The 18,855-nt window shown below is 36.0% G+C and overlaps 1 protein-coding gene and 1 long non-coding RNA gene across 2 annotated transcripts; one reads left to right on the forward strand and one right to left on the reverse strand.

Annotated features, from left to right (window-relative positions):
• The first annotated feature begins 415 nt into the window (after nucleotides 1-415).
• LOC109209103 lies at nucleotides 416-3,631 on the forward strand. Its single transcript, XR_002065311.1, has 3 exons — nucleotides 416-520; nucleotides 965-1,007; nucleotides 3,044-3,631. It is a non-coding gene; the product is annotated as an uncharacterized LOC109209103 (long non-coding RNA).
• A 10,669-nt stretch (nucleotides 3,632-14,300) lies between these two features.
• LOC109209098 (receptor-like protein kinase HSL1) lies at nucleotides 14,301-18,625 on the reverse strand. Its single transcript, XM_019372279.1, has 3 exons — nucleotides 17,991-18,625; nucleotides 15,067-17,234; nucleotides 14,301-14,919 (listed from the first exon to the last, which is right to left on the reverse strand). The coding sequence occupies exons 1-3, from the start codon at nucleotides 18,398-18,400 to the stop codon at nucleotides 14,546-14,548; spliced, it is 2,952 nt and encodes a 983-aa protein (XP_019227824.1). The 5' UTR covers nucleotides 18,401-18,625; the 3' UTR covers nucleotides 14,301-14,545.
• Nucleotides 18,626-18,855: the final 230 nt, after the last annotated feature.

Consider the following 18,855-nt stretch of genomic DNA (forward strand, 5'->3'; position numbering starts at 1 on the left):
ATTTTAAATTATTAATTATTATGACTTATGATATTTTTTAAGTAGTTTTCAAATATACAATATTTAATTTTAAAAAATTAAAAATTTTTATATCCAAATACATTGTCAAAATTAAAAAGTTTGAATCTTGAAAAACGAAAACTATCACATAAATTAGAACGTAGGTGGTAGTACTTTAGACGAATTAGATATTTATATATATTAGAAGAGCTCAAATTTTGACGTGTCTGCTTCACGTCAATTAAATCAAAAGTGAGGGTAGTTTTGACATTTTGCTAACATTTATGAGTTGTTTGCTCTCTTCCGATAACACGTGGCCTCTTTCAATTTTTCCTCCTAATATTTGTCTTTTGGTGATTTATTTTACGCTTTCGCTTCTGATTTCTTATTCAAATTTCTCCATATTGTTCCAGCTTCTCCATGACAATGACATATGCTGTATATAGGAGATCTATGATTGTTGCTTGTTCTTTTTTTTGGATTGGTGAACCGTCTCTGCTTGATAATGGGACTTTGATAGGTATTAATTTTGTTTCTCGCTCTATTTTGTACATGCATCCATTATTTGTATCTTATTTGATTTGAAAATAGATACATTAATTTATATTTTTGATATACTACTATTTCTGATTTTGGTTGGGTAAGATTGTTTTGGGAGTAAATGGGTTCTTCAAGGATGAAATTAGCAGTAAAATTGTGATTCTATTTTCTTTGTGATCATTGATCTTGAAATCTTTATTCAGCTTATGAAGTTGTCTGTGAACATGTATTTTTGGTCCCCATTAAGTGGATATGATATTTTACATTACATCATACATTTATGGTTTTGTCTTTTCTTCATATTTTTATGTGTGAATTTTGATTATCAAAGGTCGTAATGAAACATAGAAGAATTTTGATACAGTCAAGGTGTTTGACATTAAGGCTGAAACAACTGAACAATTTTTATCCTTTTTGTTTCCAGTGGTATTCAGCAACATACACATCCATCATCCATTAAGCGAAAGGTACATTATTTACTACTATAAAATTAGTAAACTATATAGTATGTGTTATACGTTGTTTGTCGGTCACGTTAAAGAAATTATTTTTTCATTTGCTTCCAATATATCTCTGTTACGGTATTGGTACTACTTGTTTAACTTTCGTCAACAACAAAAATATCAAATTATAAATAATTTGACAAATTTACAAGTTTTTGGAACACAACTACCTACATACAAAGACATTATGGATTGAGTACCTAAATCTCAATCGAAGAAGCAACATCAACTCTTTCAATATATGCTCTAAGGGGCTTCAAGTATCTTTTATTTCCTGTTAATTTTTAATAGTTACCCATTTAGAAAATGAATAACCAATGGATAACTAATGGGTCTAACTTTTACATTTGTAAAGCCTCAAATTAGGGGTTCCTCAAGTTAGGGAGACTAAGAATTCTCCAAAAAGTGATCATATGCAAAAAATCATGGATAATATGGTTACCCATATTATCTGCCGGTTAACTCGTTTTTTATCCGTATTAAATATGGGTCCGGTCGGATAATTTATCCATTTTTTCACTACCCATTTTCGACCCGAACCATATCCGACCCGACCCGCCCGTTTTCCACTCCTATTTGTGGTATACTTGGTTTTCCACTCTCTCTGTAAATACTTTTAGTGATTGATGCTTTTGAATGAATTAATGTACATACTTTCATGTTCTTTGCTGCCAGTGGTTAATGCTTTTGAACCGAGGTAACTGGTAACTCTTGTAATGCCTCATGTTAACTCTTGTAATATGTCGTGTCATTGACATCACTGCATTAAATGTATTATTGAAAACTCATTCTGTAAATCGCATATTGGAGTTGAGAAGATGACGTTCTTTACTATATGTTTTTCTTGGCGAGTAGGGCATTTTTATAGATTCAATTTTTAGGAATCTACGATATCAAGATTCTAATGAAAAGAAAAAATCCATCTAGAAGGAAAAGAAAAGCATAATCTTCAAACATACAAAGGTACTGAAAACAATATTAGTTATTTCTTCTACTTTGGAGGATATCCATTATATATGCACTTTCTCTTAAGATATACAAACTTCTTATTTTATGGAATTGAGGGTTGATAGAGGGCTTTGCTGGAATTAGTCATAAATGCAGGCACCGGATTTTGTTGATAAATAAGACTTATTGAGCAAAATGCATTATTGCATTATACCAATATTTGACCAGAAGTTGTTAAAACATACCGCTGGCTGATAGTTTCTACATATAAGTTACAGGATAAATATGAAAATGACATCCCATTAAGTTTCATGTCTTTTGTAAGCACTAGAATTCAGGGGTTGGCTTGCTGGTTTGAAGTGTTTCCTCTGTCCTAATTTATGTGTTGCAGTTTGGGATTGAGTGCCAAACTTCTTTAATATGACCATGAATTGGGACATAAATTTTTAAAATTTTTAAAAGAAAAATACATACTTTGAAACTGCATAAAGAGTACTATAAGTTATAATAATTAAGAAATCAAAATATTTAAAAGGTATATACAAAATATCACGGTTAAATGAGTTAATGAGAAGTTTCTTCTCCGTAAAAGGACTTTAGCAACCTCCCCTGTCTTTTATACCAAACTGAGAAAGAGATATGGTATTTAATATTTATGAGAGCAAGAAAAAATATCATAAATAGATAAAATTTCTTTACTAAAAGGAACTAGACTTGAGCTCTATATATTTTGAAACATTAGTAATTGTGTGATTTCACTTGTACAATATGTTACAGATGAAAAATAACATTACATTAAATATTAAAATCACTTGTATAATATGTTACAGATGGAAAATGACTTAGCATTAAAGTCTCTGGTTTTAAAAATTTCTAACCATTGGCTTTAAAAGTTGTGCTACAGTTCTCTGTAGTACGGAGTTGGTCATTTATTGTTTTCTTTTCCTACTTGAATTTTAGTGACAATCAAGTAAATATGACGTTCAACTTTATTTTCCCTTAATTCATCCTTAATTCAAGCCAACTGAATTGCCTATGTCTTGAAAATGCAGGTGTTAATTGCCCAGGTTTAATGGTTATATTTAACTTTTTTTATGGCATATAGTGGTGATGGAGAAGGACTATAAGGTTCTCTTCGTGGTTGACGATATTGATGCAGAAGGTTATTAAGGATCCGAGTGAGACAAGGTTGACAAGGTCGTTGTTTCTGATCGTGTCATGGGCTTATTAATGTTGTCTGCTGCATGGGGAAACTTATGAAGGCTAAAGCTCTAAATGATTATAGCGTAGATGTATAATGTCTAGCACGAAGATAATGGAGATCAACCCACACAATGTCATCATAAATGAGCTCAGGCAATTCTTGTTCAACGATTATCTTTACTGAGGTAGACAACAATGATGCAAGAAAAGGTATGATACGTCTGAGGAGTTTTCCTGATGCTGCTTGAGACTGCTTCTTTCACCTTAGATTTCAGCCTTAGTCATCCCAACGCAAATGTGAATATAATTATATGATTCCTCAAATAGCACATCTTGAAGTGACACAAACGTGTGAGACGATGTATCTCTATGCCTTTTCAAAAAGTAACGTATCTTTGTTAAAACAACAATAAGGTTCTTTTGGGAGAAGTGAAAAGGAAATATCAGGTCAAAAATATGAAGAATAAATTGATGTTTCTATTAGTTGGTAACTCAAATTCTAAGTTCTCGCTTTAGATCTGAGAGTTTAGCAGGCATTGACCAAGGATGTTTTTCAACCTTGGTGCTTATTTTGATGTCACTAAACCAAGTAGGTTATGTTTCCTTTTGCTTATATGGCCGTGCTTAAATCGCCGGTGATTTAAGTTGATCTTTCTTCGCATGAATTTAAATGTGTAGGCTGCATTATTGGGTCCGTGTTGGCACGGGCCATTCGTATCTAGTATTACATAAAATACAATTAGAATTAGAGTTCAGTTTGGATTTTCGTGTTCATAATAGGCTTGGCATCTCACTTTCCAAATTTCCCAACAAATTTAGGAGGGAGTAACTTGTAGGAGAATGTAATTCACCTTGTTACCAAAACTGACATTAACTTTTCAGCCTATGATTGCCTATAATTGCTAAGCATGTTTTGGGCATTTTCATCAAGATAATTATTTTACAAAAAATTACGGTAAAATAACATTTTAATTATTTAGTTTTCCGCATAAAAAGTAACTTTCTTAATGATAATATTGGCACATACAGTATCTTTTTCTTGGTAGTTCCTATATGAAGATATAGTTTTTTTTTCGATAAACAGAGATATAGTTAAATAAACTAAATTGCGTGCATACACCAAATAAATAGTGATAAGTTTCTCAAAAAATGATTGCATTAAGCGTTATCAGTTTTTCTTCTCAAGCATTAGCAGGTATGGCCACTGATAATAAAAAATCAAAATGTAAGTTAGGTTCATGGTTCAAATCTTATTAGGATCAAATTGTGATTTTTCTCGTGAATCTCTTGTCCAGACGGGGATTGGCCTGTTTTGATCATATCATGAAGGTGATATTTACACTAGAAGACCACTTTCTGTGTCATACGTTGTATCTTTTTATAAATTAGCCACTCTTTTAAAATTAGATCCCTAGTTTGAATAGTATTAAATTTTGAATTTTATACTTCAGACCAAGCGCCTAATTTATAAGTTCAAACCACTGGTCGATATTGTAAAAGTGTTAATTTCTAAACATGACTACAAAAGTGGCTATTGGTATAAAATTAGCTAAAGGAGGAGTGACACGACCCAAACCGATGGGCCGCGACGGGCACTCGGTACCTTACTCAACCGAGTACCAACGTAGCGTATCTTTCGTATCATTCTATCATAGGTAAATGAACCAAAGTAAAGCATGAGGGAATACAAACTTATACATATGACATACTGGCCTATAAGACCAAAATGATCACTCCTACACTTAACATAGGCCGACAAGGCCGTACAATCTTTCACGTACACGACATATGTCTACAAGCCTCTAAGAGTACATAAATGTCATAAAGGTCGGGACAGGGCCCCGCCATACTAATCAATACATGTCCTATTCATGTTGACCACATAAGCAACTTCGGAGCAAATGGAATGCAGCAACACCTTCCGCTGAGCTAATAGCCTACTTGGACCTGTCTATCGGGACCTGCGGGCATGAAATGCAGCGTCTCCAGGCAAAAGGGACGTCAGTACAAATAATGTATCGAGTATGTAAGGAATGAAAATCAGTAAATAATAGACATGAGAGAAGCTTGGAGTAAAAGACTCAACATGTATGTCTGAATAGCTCTGTGAATCATTGAATTTTATAATGTCATGCATATGCGTATAAATGGCATATCATGCTTGGGTATATGCGTTCAAAACATCATCAAGCCTCTGAGGGCATCCCATCATATCATCTCGGCCACTGTGGGCAAATCATCAATGTATACCAGCTGATCAGGTGGTAGTGCGTATATAACACCGTAACCTTTTCCCATATCCCATTATATATATATATATCTGGTCATGAGTCAATGTACATGTATAAATGAATACAATGCATGAGAAGTCGTCAATAAAATCTTTCGGAATGTCATAAGACCATTATGCCTTTGATTAATATCATGAAGTAGACTTTATCAACTTACGTATTTTCTGAGACCCATGAACAGATGATAGAATAATAGGACATATGGGGAATCAAGAACATAAGCATCTCTAGCATTTCTATGAATAGAGTCATTTATGGAAATTGTATATTTGCTCGTTTCGTTTGTATCGTATGGATCATGCCAAAAGGAAAGAAGGGATAACCTTAACATACCTGAGCCGATTCTCTTGAGAATTCCTCTAACACAGGTCTTTTGCGAAGAACACATAACGACAGATCGAAGTAGGGGAAAACCCGTATATTCTTGAGAAAAATTGCATCGTGCTCTCTTAGAATCGCAAATTCTCACGTTGCCAAGTAGTAGACTACTATGAATTTTTGTAGCAAATTCCATATGATCTCTTTGTGAATTTAATCATAACTTTGTATGATATTTGCTGAAGCCATCACGTTGAGATTATGGCTTTTGTGAATTCCATCCGTAAGCTTAGCAAGCTTTACATCTTCCTTAATTGTTGTTATCAAAGTGGGTGATGACTTGGCCACCAATCTCGTTAATTGTGCCACCTAGCTACGTAGTGTAAGAGTCACACATTTGAGTTTTAATTGCATCTATTTGCTGCCACGTTTTGCGACACCTTAAGCTTTATCCATAATCTTAATTACTTAACCACTAAAAATTCATAATTACCCAATTATTCACATAATTAGGAGTTATCTCAAATTACTTAAAATACAACTCACTTTTAACACACTTTATATGTCTTACTATCAGGTCATATGGTACCCTGTATGGCACTAGTTCATAAATACCTAGTATTATAGCTCGGACCGTATTTTATTCCAAAATGTCAAACTTCGACGAAATTCATTTTCTTCGATTTGCTTACCCTCTCACCTTCACAAATTTACTCATCACTTATTTAAAGTAGCATAATATTTATAATCTCCAAATAATCTCATTCCCAAACTTACGTCGATTAACTTACGACGAAACTTTAACGTACAAAAGTGCGGGATGTAACATCTCATTACCGAGCTTATATCAATTTACTTATGGTTTACTTCCACGTACGAGAATATGGGGTGTAATAGCATCATTTTCATAACTTATGTCTTCTGAATACTTTAGTACTCTCCTTGCCATCTAGGCAACTATTCTGTGAATAATTCCAAAGGCCAGGTCATTCCCCCCTTTAGGCCTCTTTTTCACACTACAACTTGTTGCCGGAATCCTTCCAATCTCATAACTGTTGCTACCTTCTATCATGCAGCATGTACGACACTGACCTTATACGTGCACCTATAAAACTCTTCTCTCCTTTTTCCTCTAGCTTCTAGCCAATCTCTAGGCCTCACAAGTTCTTCGCTCGGTACTTTGTCGAACTTACGAATATTGCTATACCTTATTTTATAGATCCGCTTATCCATCCGTATCTTTACTGCATCTAGGTAGGTCACACTATACCATAACTCTTACTTTGATTTATCGTTACTGAGGTCTGCTACCAAAACTACAGGTTACTCTCGTTGCTTATCCTCAAGACTGATGGCCTAATCTCATCTCATACTTTGTGACTTTTAACCATCCATTGTTGATTCACCTCACTATTTATCTACAATCTACCACTGATTACTTGAAACTTCTTATGTTATCACTAGGGCTGACGTCTCATCGGGGAACATCTGAAATGATTAGACTGATCCACCTGGGGGCGATCCATGCTTCCATAACCGTGTTTCATAGCATCCCAATGTGATTTACCTTGCGTGGGTATTTTAATTCTGTACAATTCAGGAATCCCTTCTTTTCTTTTTTTTTCCTTCAAATCATTACTCAATCGAAGGCCCAAATGTCATCCTTTATCTATCACAATTATACCCTTATTTTACTACCAGGGCAGCATTCCACCTCTCCCAAATGCTATTAGCCTTAGACTCTTTTAAGTTCGTTCAGGCTATGCTGAGCTTTCTATAACTTAGAGAAACCATTAGCTCTCTTGTTTTCATGGGCTTAATCCTGAGGACTTATCCATTTCTCGTCACCTTCTCACTCGCCCTTTCTTATCCTTACTCTTGTCATAAAACCTTGTCGCTTTACTATACTTTAACTTGCGACCTATACATATCTATTTATACTACTCGCAACCTCCCTTCAACTTGCTTGCACCATAGATTTCCTTATGTTATTCTGGAATATCAAGCGAGACATCACATCATCTCTATCTCTTCTTTACTTTCCTGGCTAGATCTCTCGGTACCTAGAAACCATAGGCTGGAAGATATGCCACTGACGACGCCGCTATCATTCCTGGATACAGAATCCCCATGCTTCTAGCATTCTATCCGAAGTATGAAATGTTCACAACCTTCTGCATTTGAGTATTTCACACGTTGTTTACCTTTACCTTCAAATCTCGCATCATATCTTCTATCTATTTCATGACCTCCCTTCCACATAGGTATAATTCACATCCACAACTTGAAGTTCTTATTATAACACTTGTACCTTTGGTGCATACACGATCCGGTGAGAGCTTCATATTGACTTCTTATGAGGCTGGTACTTTTCTAACTGACTTTATCGTAGAGCTGTTATAGAATATGGCTATTGTACTATCTCTCTTGTACCTCTTATATTAAGAGTGCTTCTGCAATGTTCTTAATCACGATTTCTATAATTTTTTGGGTCCAAGAATCAGACTCCTAATTAATTTGGTTGATGTAACTCTTTAGTTTCCTCTTCCTTCTGATCAGCCTTCATGTAGGCTTAAGCTATCTTCCGATCTGCGGCCCCTGGTATTAGTTATTACTTTAGCCTTTCATGGGCGCTATGGAATATCCATGATGTATCTTCTAACAATTCAATCCTTTGTCTATGCCCTGGGCTCAATTGTTTCTTTTAACTTATACCGGAGTCTTCTACGGCTGTATGAATGTCAGTATATATGTTGCATGGATAACATTCCGTAATCTTAAGTGCATTCATAACGTAACTACTCTGGATCATTGATCGAATAATTCTTTCCGTTCCTTCTCAACTTTCTTCAAACGTAAGCAATTACTTTTCTTGGTCTTTCTGCCCCCTTGTTGCGTGCATAATTAGCTTATCTTAGCTCCCACGTATGTCGGAGCTTTCGTGCAACTTTAATATGATCTAGAATATTACTTTTGATTTTTCTTCCCGCTCAGTAGCCACAGTAGGTGCCACTTTCTGATGGAGTGCGTACAATGAGACTGTTTTTACATGACCATTTCTCCTTCAAGTTACCATGTTTAGGTTGAAGCCTTCTTCCTTATTTCTTTAGCTAGTCTTTCATTGTAGTACTTAGGGAGGACCTTCTGACTCTTGTAAAGCTGTGAGCTTATTATATCGTATCCGACGGAATTTTTGATGTCCTTCCTCGCCTATAATTATCCGTAGTTACCTACCTCCACGCCCCTGTGCTTGTAGGGTTGCTTCTCAACTAATATTTTGACTGTCTTCCTAGTGGCATCCTCTTTTATTTCCGTAACACTCATACGGTACCTTTAAATTTCCCAACTCTTATTTGAATATACCTCAAGTATTACAATGTCATATCAGCGATATTGAATTCCCCACGTTGGGGTTCACTATGTTTATCTTGCACGAGTATCATCTTGTCTAGCCATAACTAGGCTCTTCCTGAATCAACTACTAACTACTCGTTGGCCCATTTTCATATCAATATTTCATGTAATCTTTCTTGGGTTATTTCCTTTGTCTTAACTTACGTCTCCTACTGGCTCCTTATTTATCAATAACATCTCGGGCAGGAACCCTTACTTCCTATCCTTGACGTCGTGTTTGCATAATGTTCTAGAATCGTAGCATATCTGTAGGCTTTGAATAGGTGCAATTTCATCCATTTCTCATTTTCATCGCATTCCTTCTTTACCACTCCATAATTACTAGAACCACTTAATTCTGACTTAATATCACGTCACTCCATATTCCCCCCTTTAGGGGAGTACTAAGAGTTGGAGCTACGACAATCTACCTATAGATGTTTTACCTCTTCATTTTTGGCGTCTTTTCACATCATCGATGACCCTTACTCATCTTGCGGTAATCCTTCTGTACTAAGAATAACGAAATTCCTTATTCGCGAGGGTGACAATTACTATAACTGGAACATACAGTCTCTTAAGCTTAACATTGCTCACATTGCTTGCTTTAGGGAAGCGTCTTCCTGAATGACCATTCTCTGAATTTCTCATGAATCTTCTTCTGTTGTCCATTCTGTTATCGCTGGAACGAAATCTGAAATTCTCATGATGTCGACCACTATCAAATCACTCAGCCCCTAATTTATGTTAAGTTTATCTTGTTCACCATCCCATATTGATTTATATTATTCTAAGGTCTAACTTTTCCTTCTGCTAGTCGCGTTGGAGTCACGAACTTATTTTCCGAAATGAGGATATGACTTTATGGCCTTATACTCTTTTGTTGTCTCAAGGCCTGTCACTTCTCGTCTTTTCCTTCCCTTGACCATAGACTCTGTAATATTGTCATTTTTGATCTACCGTTGTCATCCATGTATCACGTCTTACTCATAATGCTCCATTAACTCTCTTCTTATTTCTTGCTAATATTTCTGTCAGTCACTTTATTCCGAAATTTCGACAAGACATTCTTTTGCTTTTAGCTCCCCTTGCTCCATCCACGGGCTCTTCGGGTTGCCTAATATTCTCCCCTACTAGGGACGGGAGCCATACTAAGGTAATATTTATCCCTTCTAGGCTTCCAGTGCCTATGTTTGTAGTACTCATATCCAGGTATACTATTTTAGAGTGCACCATCTGGGTGGCTCACAAGGGATTTATTAGCATATTTGCAATATCCTTCGAAAATGTCAACTAACGCAAACAATCCACCCATCATTTTGGGTCACTCTAACCCCAGCCAGATCCTAATATCTGTCCTTTTCTTAGACTACTTCTGTTAGCCCCCATGGGGTATAAATAAGATGGGTGTGGCCAATTGTATATACCTCTGTTACTGTTGAAGGTAACTCAAAAGGCTTATATTCCTCTGCTTTAGTTGTAGATACTGATAATCTTCATTAACTGGGTGCCTCGTACCTTTCTTCATCTTGCTTCTTTTACTTGTTGAAACTTGTATCTATCTTCTGAATCTCTTATTGCCTTTCACCATAGGGGTGGATAGATATTCTTGCCTTAAGGCTCCTTATCAAGAGCTTTACACGTCTTAGTACACACATGATCTACTGAAGACCATACATTTACTCATCATAAGCATCATGAAAAATTGAGTTCCTCTGAATCAATTCTTCCATAACCACATTCAGTCTCTTACCAACTGTAGGTATTGTCTTGTTACGAATGAAATAGAAGTTACGAGTTTGAATTCTTATAACTGAGCTCTACTACACGATCTAGAGTAAGAAGAAGAGTGATAATCCTAAATACCTTGTAGCCTCCTGCTTATAGATGTGGTGCACTACACACCCATAAACAAGACTCTACTAGACACGACTTGTAGACTCCCTAGGACAGAACTGCTTTGATACCACTTTTGTCACGAACCAAACCGATGGGCCGCGACAGGCACCCGGTACCTTACTCAACCAAGTACCAACGTAACGTATTTTTCGTATCATTCTATCATAGGTAAATGAACCGAAGTAAAGCATGAGGGAATACAAACTTATACATATGACATACTGGCCTATAAGACCAAAATAATCACTCGTACACTGAACATAGGCCAACAAGGCCGTACAATCTTTCACGTACACGACATATGTCTACAAGCCTCTAAGAGTACATAAATGTCATAAAGGTCGGGATAGGGCCCCGCCTTACTAATCAATACATGTCCTACTCATACTGACCACATAAGCAACTCCAGAACAAAAAGCGCACTAACACCTTCCGCTGAGCTGATAGCCTACTTGAAGGGCTCTCAACCTGTCTATCGGGACCTGCGGGCATGAAACACAACATCCCCAGGCAAAAGGAACATCAGTACAAATAATGTACCGAGTATGTAAGGAATGAAAATCAATAAATAATAGACATGAGAGAAGCTTGGAGAAAAAAGAATCAACATGTATGTCTAAATAGCTCTGTGAATCATTTAATATTATAATGTCATGCATATGCGTATAAATATCATACCATGCATGGGTATATGCGTTCATAACATCATCAAGCCTCTGAGGGCATCCCATCATATCATCGCGGCCACTGTGAGCAAATCATCAATGTATACCAGCTGATCAGGTGGTGGTGCATATATAACGCCGTAACCTTTTCCCATATCCCATATCCCATATATATATATATATATATATAACGTCATCTGGTCATGAGTCAATGTACATGTATAAATGAATGCAATGCATGAGAAGTTCGTCAATAAAATCTTTCGAAATGTCATAAGACCATTATGCCTTTGATTAATATCATGAAGTAGACTTATCAACTTACGTATTTTCTGAGACCCATGAACAAATGATAGAATAATAGGACATATGGGGAATCAAAAACATAGGCATCTCTAGCATTTCTATGAATATAGTCATTTATGAAAATTGTGTATTTGCTCGTTTCGTTTGTATCGTATGGATCATGCCAAAAAGGAGAGAAGGGATAGCCTTAACATATCTTGGCCGATTCTCTTGACAATCCCTCTAACATACGTCTTTTGCGAAGAACGCATAACGGCGAATCAAAATAGGGAAAAATCCGTATGATATTCTTTGAGAAAGATTGTACCGTGCTACTCTTAGAATCGCAAATTCTCACATTGCTAAGTAGTGTTGTATGAATTTTTGTAGCAAATTCCATATGATCTCTTTGTGAATTTAATCATAACCTTTTATGATATTTGCTGAAGCCATCACGTTGAGATTATGGCTTTTGTGAATTTCATCCATAAGCTTAGCAAGCTTATACATCTTCCTTAATTGTTTTTATCAAAGTGGGTGATGACTTGACCACCAATCTCATTAACTGTGCCACCTAGCTACATAGTGTAAGAGTCACTCATTTGAGTTTTAATTGCATCTAATTTGCTTCCACGTTTTAGGACACCTTAAGTTTTATCCATAATCTTAATTACTTAGTTAATCTTCCACTAAAAATTCATAATTACCCAATTATTCGTATAATTAGGAGTTATCTTAAATTACTTAAAATACAACCTCACTTTTAACACACTTTATATGTCTTACTATCAGGTCATATGGTACCCTGTATGGCACTAGTTCATAAATACCTAGTATTATAGCTCGGACCGTATTTTATTCCAAAATGTCAAACTTCGACGAAATTCATTTTCTTCGATTTGCTTACCCTCGCACATTCACAAATTTACTCATCACTTGTTTGAAGTAGCATAATGCTTATAATCTCCAAATAATCTCATTCCCGAACTTATGTCGATTAACTTACGACGAAACTTTAACGTACAAAAATGCGGGATGTAACATCTCATTTCCGAGCTTATATCAATTTACTTATAGCGTACTTCCACGTACGAGAACATGGGGCGTAACAAGGAGACTCTTAGCCCGTTTTGACATAAGTATTTTTTCATTTTTTTTCGAAAAATTTTCACTTTTTTTCTAAATCAATGTTTAGCCATGAACTTTCCAATTTTCACTTGAAGATGAATTTTGGAATTTTTCAAAAATTTAAAAAACTCCAAAAAGTTGTTTTTCAAAATTTTCACTCAGATCACTCAAAAAATTCAAAAAACAACCCAAAATAATATTTATGTCCGAACACAAGTCTAATTTTCAAATACCATTTTCACTTGAAAAAATTTCACTTTTTTTTGGAATTTTACAATTCTTATGTCCAAATGCCCACTTAATCACACAAAATGGCTACAAAATTTCATTTTCGGAGTTTAGATTACAAAAGCAGGTATAAAAGATATTTATATAATTAGTGGACTTAAACTAGCTGCAGGTAAGTATCTACAATAATCATGAATTGATACTCTAAAACAGTTGGCTGGCCAGCCACCTGTTGAAACTGTTCAAATTATACTGATCATAAAGATATTTTTCATGATCGGTGATCACTATATAGAACTTAAATTCTTTCTCATTATAAATTTATGGTCCCTCAGTATTGCAAATCAATCATTCAATTCTGAATATAAAGTCATAGTTGGAAGAAAATGGAAGCTATTTTGAATGTATTTCCCAGTTCCCACCAGCTCAGGGCAGAAGTCAATCCCAAATTCCTTTCAGCCAGTCATGTTAACTTAAATAGAACTACCTTTTTAACTACTCATGCTGCCTCATTAAATAATCAGGTAGCTATCCTAATTATTGAATATCCCCAATGACTGTCACCAAATAAGTCTAAATATCTTTAATCAGCCACAGAAGTCCACATAATGTATCAATGTCAATGAGAACTGGCACTTCGTCTATAGAGGTACAATTCTAAAGGCCCCAGTTCAGTGAATGAGGGTCGGTAAATGAAGACCAAATCCAGTGGAATTGTACAAGTAGGGTCTGGGGAGGGTAGTGGGTACGCAGACCTTACCCTTCCTCTAGGAAGGTAGAGAGGTTGTTTCCGATAGACTCTCGGCTCAAAAAGGATGAAAAGATACAATAGAAACAAGCACTATCAACAACAAAAGCCAGAAAGATAATAAAAACAATCTAAGAGCCAGAAAACTAGATGGAAGGAAGCAGAACAAACTTAACATTAAATAAGAATAATTTACTTAGTATTAGAATTTAGTCAAAAAGCCAGAACTTTCAATACCCTACCTGGTATTTTTTGATCGAATAGAATCATAAAGGAGTACAGAATCCAAAGAGTACAAGATGCTTAATTCTAGATAAGACTACTTAGTTTTCATTATGCAGTTTCTTCCTTTCCAATTGTTGACAGGACACATTACTGCTCTATTACTTGATCTAACTAGACTGACTTCGGAAAAAAGTAAGGGGGAAGTTTACCGTTCTTGTTTACCATCCCTGGCACATTATAAGGAACTGATTCCTGGAGCATTTTCACCACTCTACGCATTGAGGGGCGATTAGCTGGAATGTGGTTAAGACAACATAGACCAATATCAAGAACCTTGCATATATGGTCTTTGAAGCTGGAATTCAAATTTGGGTCGAGCAACTGATCAACTCCTTTCTCGTTCAAGGTGGTGCGTACCCAAGTAGCTAGATCTTTCTCCCCAAACTCTGGACCAACTGGTCTTCTACCTGTCACCAGCTCCAAAATGACCACTCCAAAGCTATAAATGTCGCTCTTTTCATTCACATGAAGAGTATATGCATACTCTGCAGTCAATGAAATTTTACTAGTTAGTATATAAGTTATGGTCACTTTAAATGAAACTGCAACCTTTCCAAAAACTAAGTTACAACTGTTAAAAAGTATACATAAAAATGATTAAAGCCAGTGATATAGTTTGGACAAAGCAATACCTGGTGCAATGTAACCACAGGAACCAGCAATCACAGACATGGATTCGGCACCACCTTTGCTGGCTGCTTTAACAATTTTTGCCACACCAAAATCTGATATTTTGGCTCCAAACTCACCATCCAGTAATATGTTGTTTGACTTAACATCTCGGTGAACAATTGGAGGAACACAATCATGGTGCAAATAAGAGAGCCCCTCAGCTGCATCCAAAGCTATCTTGAACCTCAACAGCCAATCCAACAATTTGGACTTGCAACTGTGCAGCAAATCACCCAAACTTCCATTCGGCATGTACTCATATACCAAGAGCTTGCTAACCCCAGTATCACAACAGCACCACAATCTCACAATATTCTTGTGCCTAATTTTACCCAGAGTTTCAACTTCCATTTCAAACTCGTCTTTATTAGACTCAAGAGCACCAAAACTGGTTTCATCTTTAACTGATCTCTCCCATAGCTTCTTAACTGCTACTGCCTCACCATTGCTTAGGACAGCTTTGTAAACTCTTCCTGAAGCTCCATTTCCTATTACATTAGCTTCATCTAGGCCATAAGGTATTTCGAGTTCACTGAATCCGAGCTTATGGAATGATGTCCACTTTGATATAGTGATTCCTTTCTTAATTTTCTTGAACTTCTGGTACTTCCAAATGAACATAACAATCCCAACAAGAAAAACAAAGCCAGCAACTGTGTAGATAGCTCTCAATGCCCACAGGTATCGTTCACGCTTTCCTCCACCTTTTGCAGTACAAAGACCAGCAACACCTTGACACAAACTTGGGTTTCCTGAAAAGCTATGTCTATAAACACCTTTATCAAAAAATGCAGGAACAGTCCCGGACAGCCGATTATTTGACAAATTTAGCTTATTAAGCTTCAGGCTTTGCAGGCTGAGTGGAATTGCACCCGAGAAGTAATTCCCAGAAAGGTCAAGATAATTAAGCACTGGCAAAGTCCCAATTTCATCTGGAATTTTCCCCGAAAACCCATTGTTAGCCAAGTTAAGCTCACTTAGTTGCTTCATTGTGTGAATTCCCAAGGGGATTTCCCCTGATAACTCATTGAAACTAAGATCGAGAGTTCCTAACTGACCTAGATGCACTAGTGTGCCTGGAATTTCTCCCGTTAGCTCATTATGACTCGCGGAAAACTCAACTAAATTCTTCAATTTTCCTATTTCACTAGGTATAACCCCTGAGATTCTGTTTCTTGAAATTTGTAAGTTAGACAAGTTTTTGGCACCAGAAATCATGTGTGATATATTCCCTGAAAATGCATTGCCAAAAAGGTCTAAAAGATAAACCTGAGGCAAACTCCAAAACTCAGTAGGGACTTCCCCATATAGCTGATTACCCCGAAACCTGACACGTCTCAAACTCCGGCAGTTGCCAAGACTAGCTGGAATATTCCCGGAGAACGAATTGTATATTACTATAAGATCCTCTAAAGCTCCCATTTCACACAAAGTTTCAGGGAATTTACCCGAAAATCTGTTGTACGAAACATCAAGATACTGTAAAGCTGAGTTCTTTCCTAGTTCACTAGGCAATGACCCTGAAAATCTGTTAGAGAATAACTTGAGCTCATATAAATTAGGAGACTTAGCTATACTTTCTGGAAATAAACCATCAAATTGATTCTCAAATAAATTGAGTGACTCAAGTGACAATTCACACAACTCATCAGGAATAGTCCCATTTAACTTGTTAGTTGACACATCGAATCTTCTCAATCTCGTCAAGTTAGACCATCCACTAGGCAAAAATCCAGTAAGGGAATTATTGTACAGCTCAATTTGGACAATACTATTAAGCTGGAAAATTGTACTTGGTATCGATCCAACGAGTCTATTATTGGACACATCAAAATTAGTCAATTGACTCAATTTCTCAATACTAAGTGGAATTGAACCAACAAGATTACACATACTTAGCCATAATGTCTCAAGATTCGTCAAGTTACCAAGTTCAGGAGGAAACTGGCTCGGTGCAAATGGGTTGTAAGCGAGTTCAATTGTCCTGAGACTCGTTACATTACCTAAAATAGCAGGAACTTTACCGGTAAGAACATTTTCAGTCAGTATAAGAGTCTCCAGTCGCTGGAATTTTCCGAAACTTGCCGGAATATCTCCCGTAAAATAGCACCCGCTAAGATCAAGGTATCTGCAATAAAAGATCACAAGTTATATTTAATGCTCAACATTCATTTTGTTTCATCTGCATTTATTCACATACTCAATAATTTGGAGTATCTCTAACACCAGAAAGAAATGTTTACATTAGTTTTTACTGAAATACATATCTCAAAATAGATTATAGCTAGTTGATGATCATTGCTTACAGTTTCATATGTGTATATAAATTTAAAAATATATACATAGTAATAAGTTCATCCTCTGATCCTCATTTTAAATACATTGACTGTAGTCACCTCTAAATAGACTAAATGCACATATATGACTAAGTAGGCATTTGGACATAAAAATTGTAATTTTTTTAAAAAAAGTAGTATTTGGAGTTAAGTTGAAAAATGGTATTTGGAATTTGAAATTATGTTTGGATATGCATTTCACTTGAAAAAATGTTAGAGTATTGTTAGTGGAGATAAAAAATTTACGAAAATGTTGAATTCTGAAAAAAACTCCAAAAACTTATAAATTTTTATGGACAAATATTTTTTGAAAAGAAATTCCGAAAAAAGGAAAACAAATCTATGGACAAATAGGTCCTAAAGTTTGGTCCTAGTTACTCCCCCATCCCAATTCATGCAAGGATATTTGAAAAATTTAGAAACCTGTAAACTAGAACAAGTCATAATAAGTGGAAAGTTTAAGTTAAATTAAGATTAAAATGTGTCATTATTTTTTTTGGAAGAGATAAAAAGAGGGGAAATGCAAAATTTAGCTTCAAATTGAGTACCTGAGGTAAGGGAGATGAGCAATTGTTTCAGGAATAGGGCCGCCGAGGAGATTCTGAGAAAGGTCAAGGTAAGTGAGGCTACGACATTCAGAAATAGAAAGAGGAAGACTAGAGTTGATAAGATTATTGGAAAGAGAGAGGGATGAAAGTGAAGTGAGGTGGCAGAGGAATATAGGGAAGGGTCCGGCTAGAGAAGCGCCGGAGAGATTAACGGCGATAACGGAGGGAGACGGCGCGTCGTTACAGGTGACACCTGTCCAGTTACAGGGGGTAAGTTCATGTTCAGACCAAGAAGAAAATGCACCTTCTGTGTCGGAAAGAGAAAGTTTCAGTCTTTGCAGATATAGCCCATCTTGATTTAAAGCAAATATGAAAGGCAGACTACTCAAAAAGAAGATGAATAGTTGCATGGCTTTTCATGCAAAGAGAAAAGATGTTTAATTGTTTATGTTATACTAGTATCATATAAAAATGGTGAAATGAGTGTTGCTAAGTAATGTAAATTTTGGAGGGAATTTGTGAGAAAAGAGATGAGAGAAGAATGTGGCTTTTGTTGTTTTCTACTTTAGTTTAGGGGTGGGTGGATGAGGCAGTGGCCTATAGGACTGAGGGAAGAAAAATGAGTTTTTGGGAAACTGTAGGATTGGGAAAGGACAAGGGTTGGTTTAATGTGAAAACTTAGTCTAAAGTTGTTTGGGACCTACTGTTTATTCTGATGTTGATATTGTCCATATACTAATTAATTGCTCCTACTATTCTTGTTATTATTGATAAAAACAGTGTACTCCCTTTGAGTTAAAAAGAAATTCTCTCATAAAGTTGCTGTTAGTAGTTTGGTTCTTATGGTCAAAATAAAAGAGTAAAT

The sequence above is a fragment of the Nicotiana attenuata genome, unplaced genomic scaffold (genome assembly GCF_001879085.1).
Source record: "Nicotiana attenuata strain UT unplaced genomic scaffold, NIATTr2, whole genome shotgun sequence".
NCBI classification, from domain to species: Eukaryota; Viridiplantae; Streptophyta; class Magnoliopsida; order Solanales; family Solanaceae; genus Nicotiana; species Nicotiana attenuata.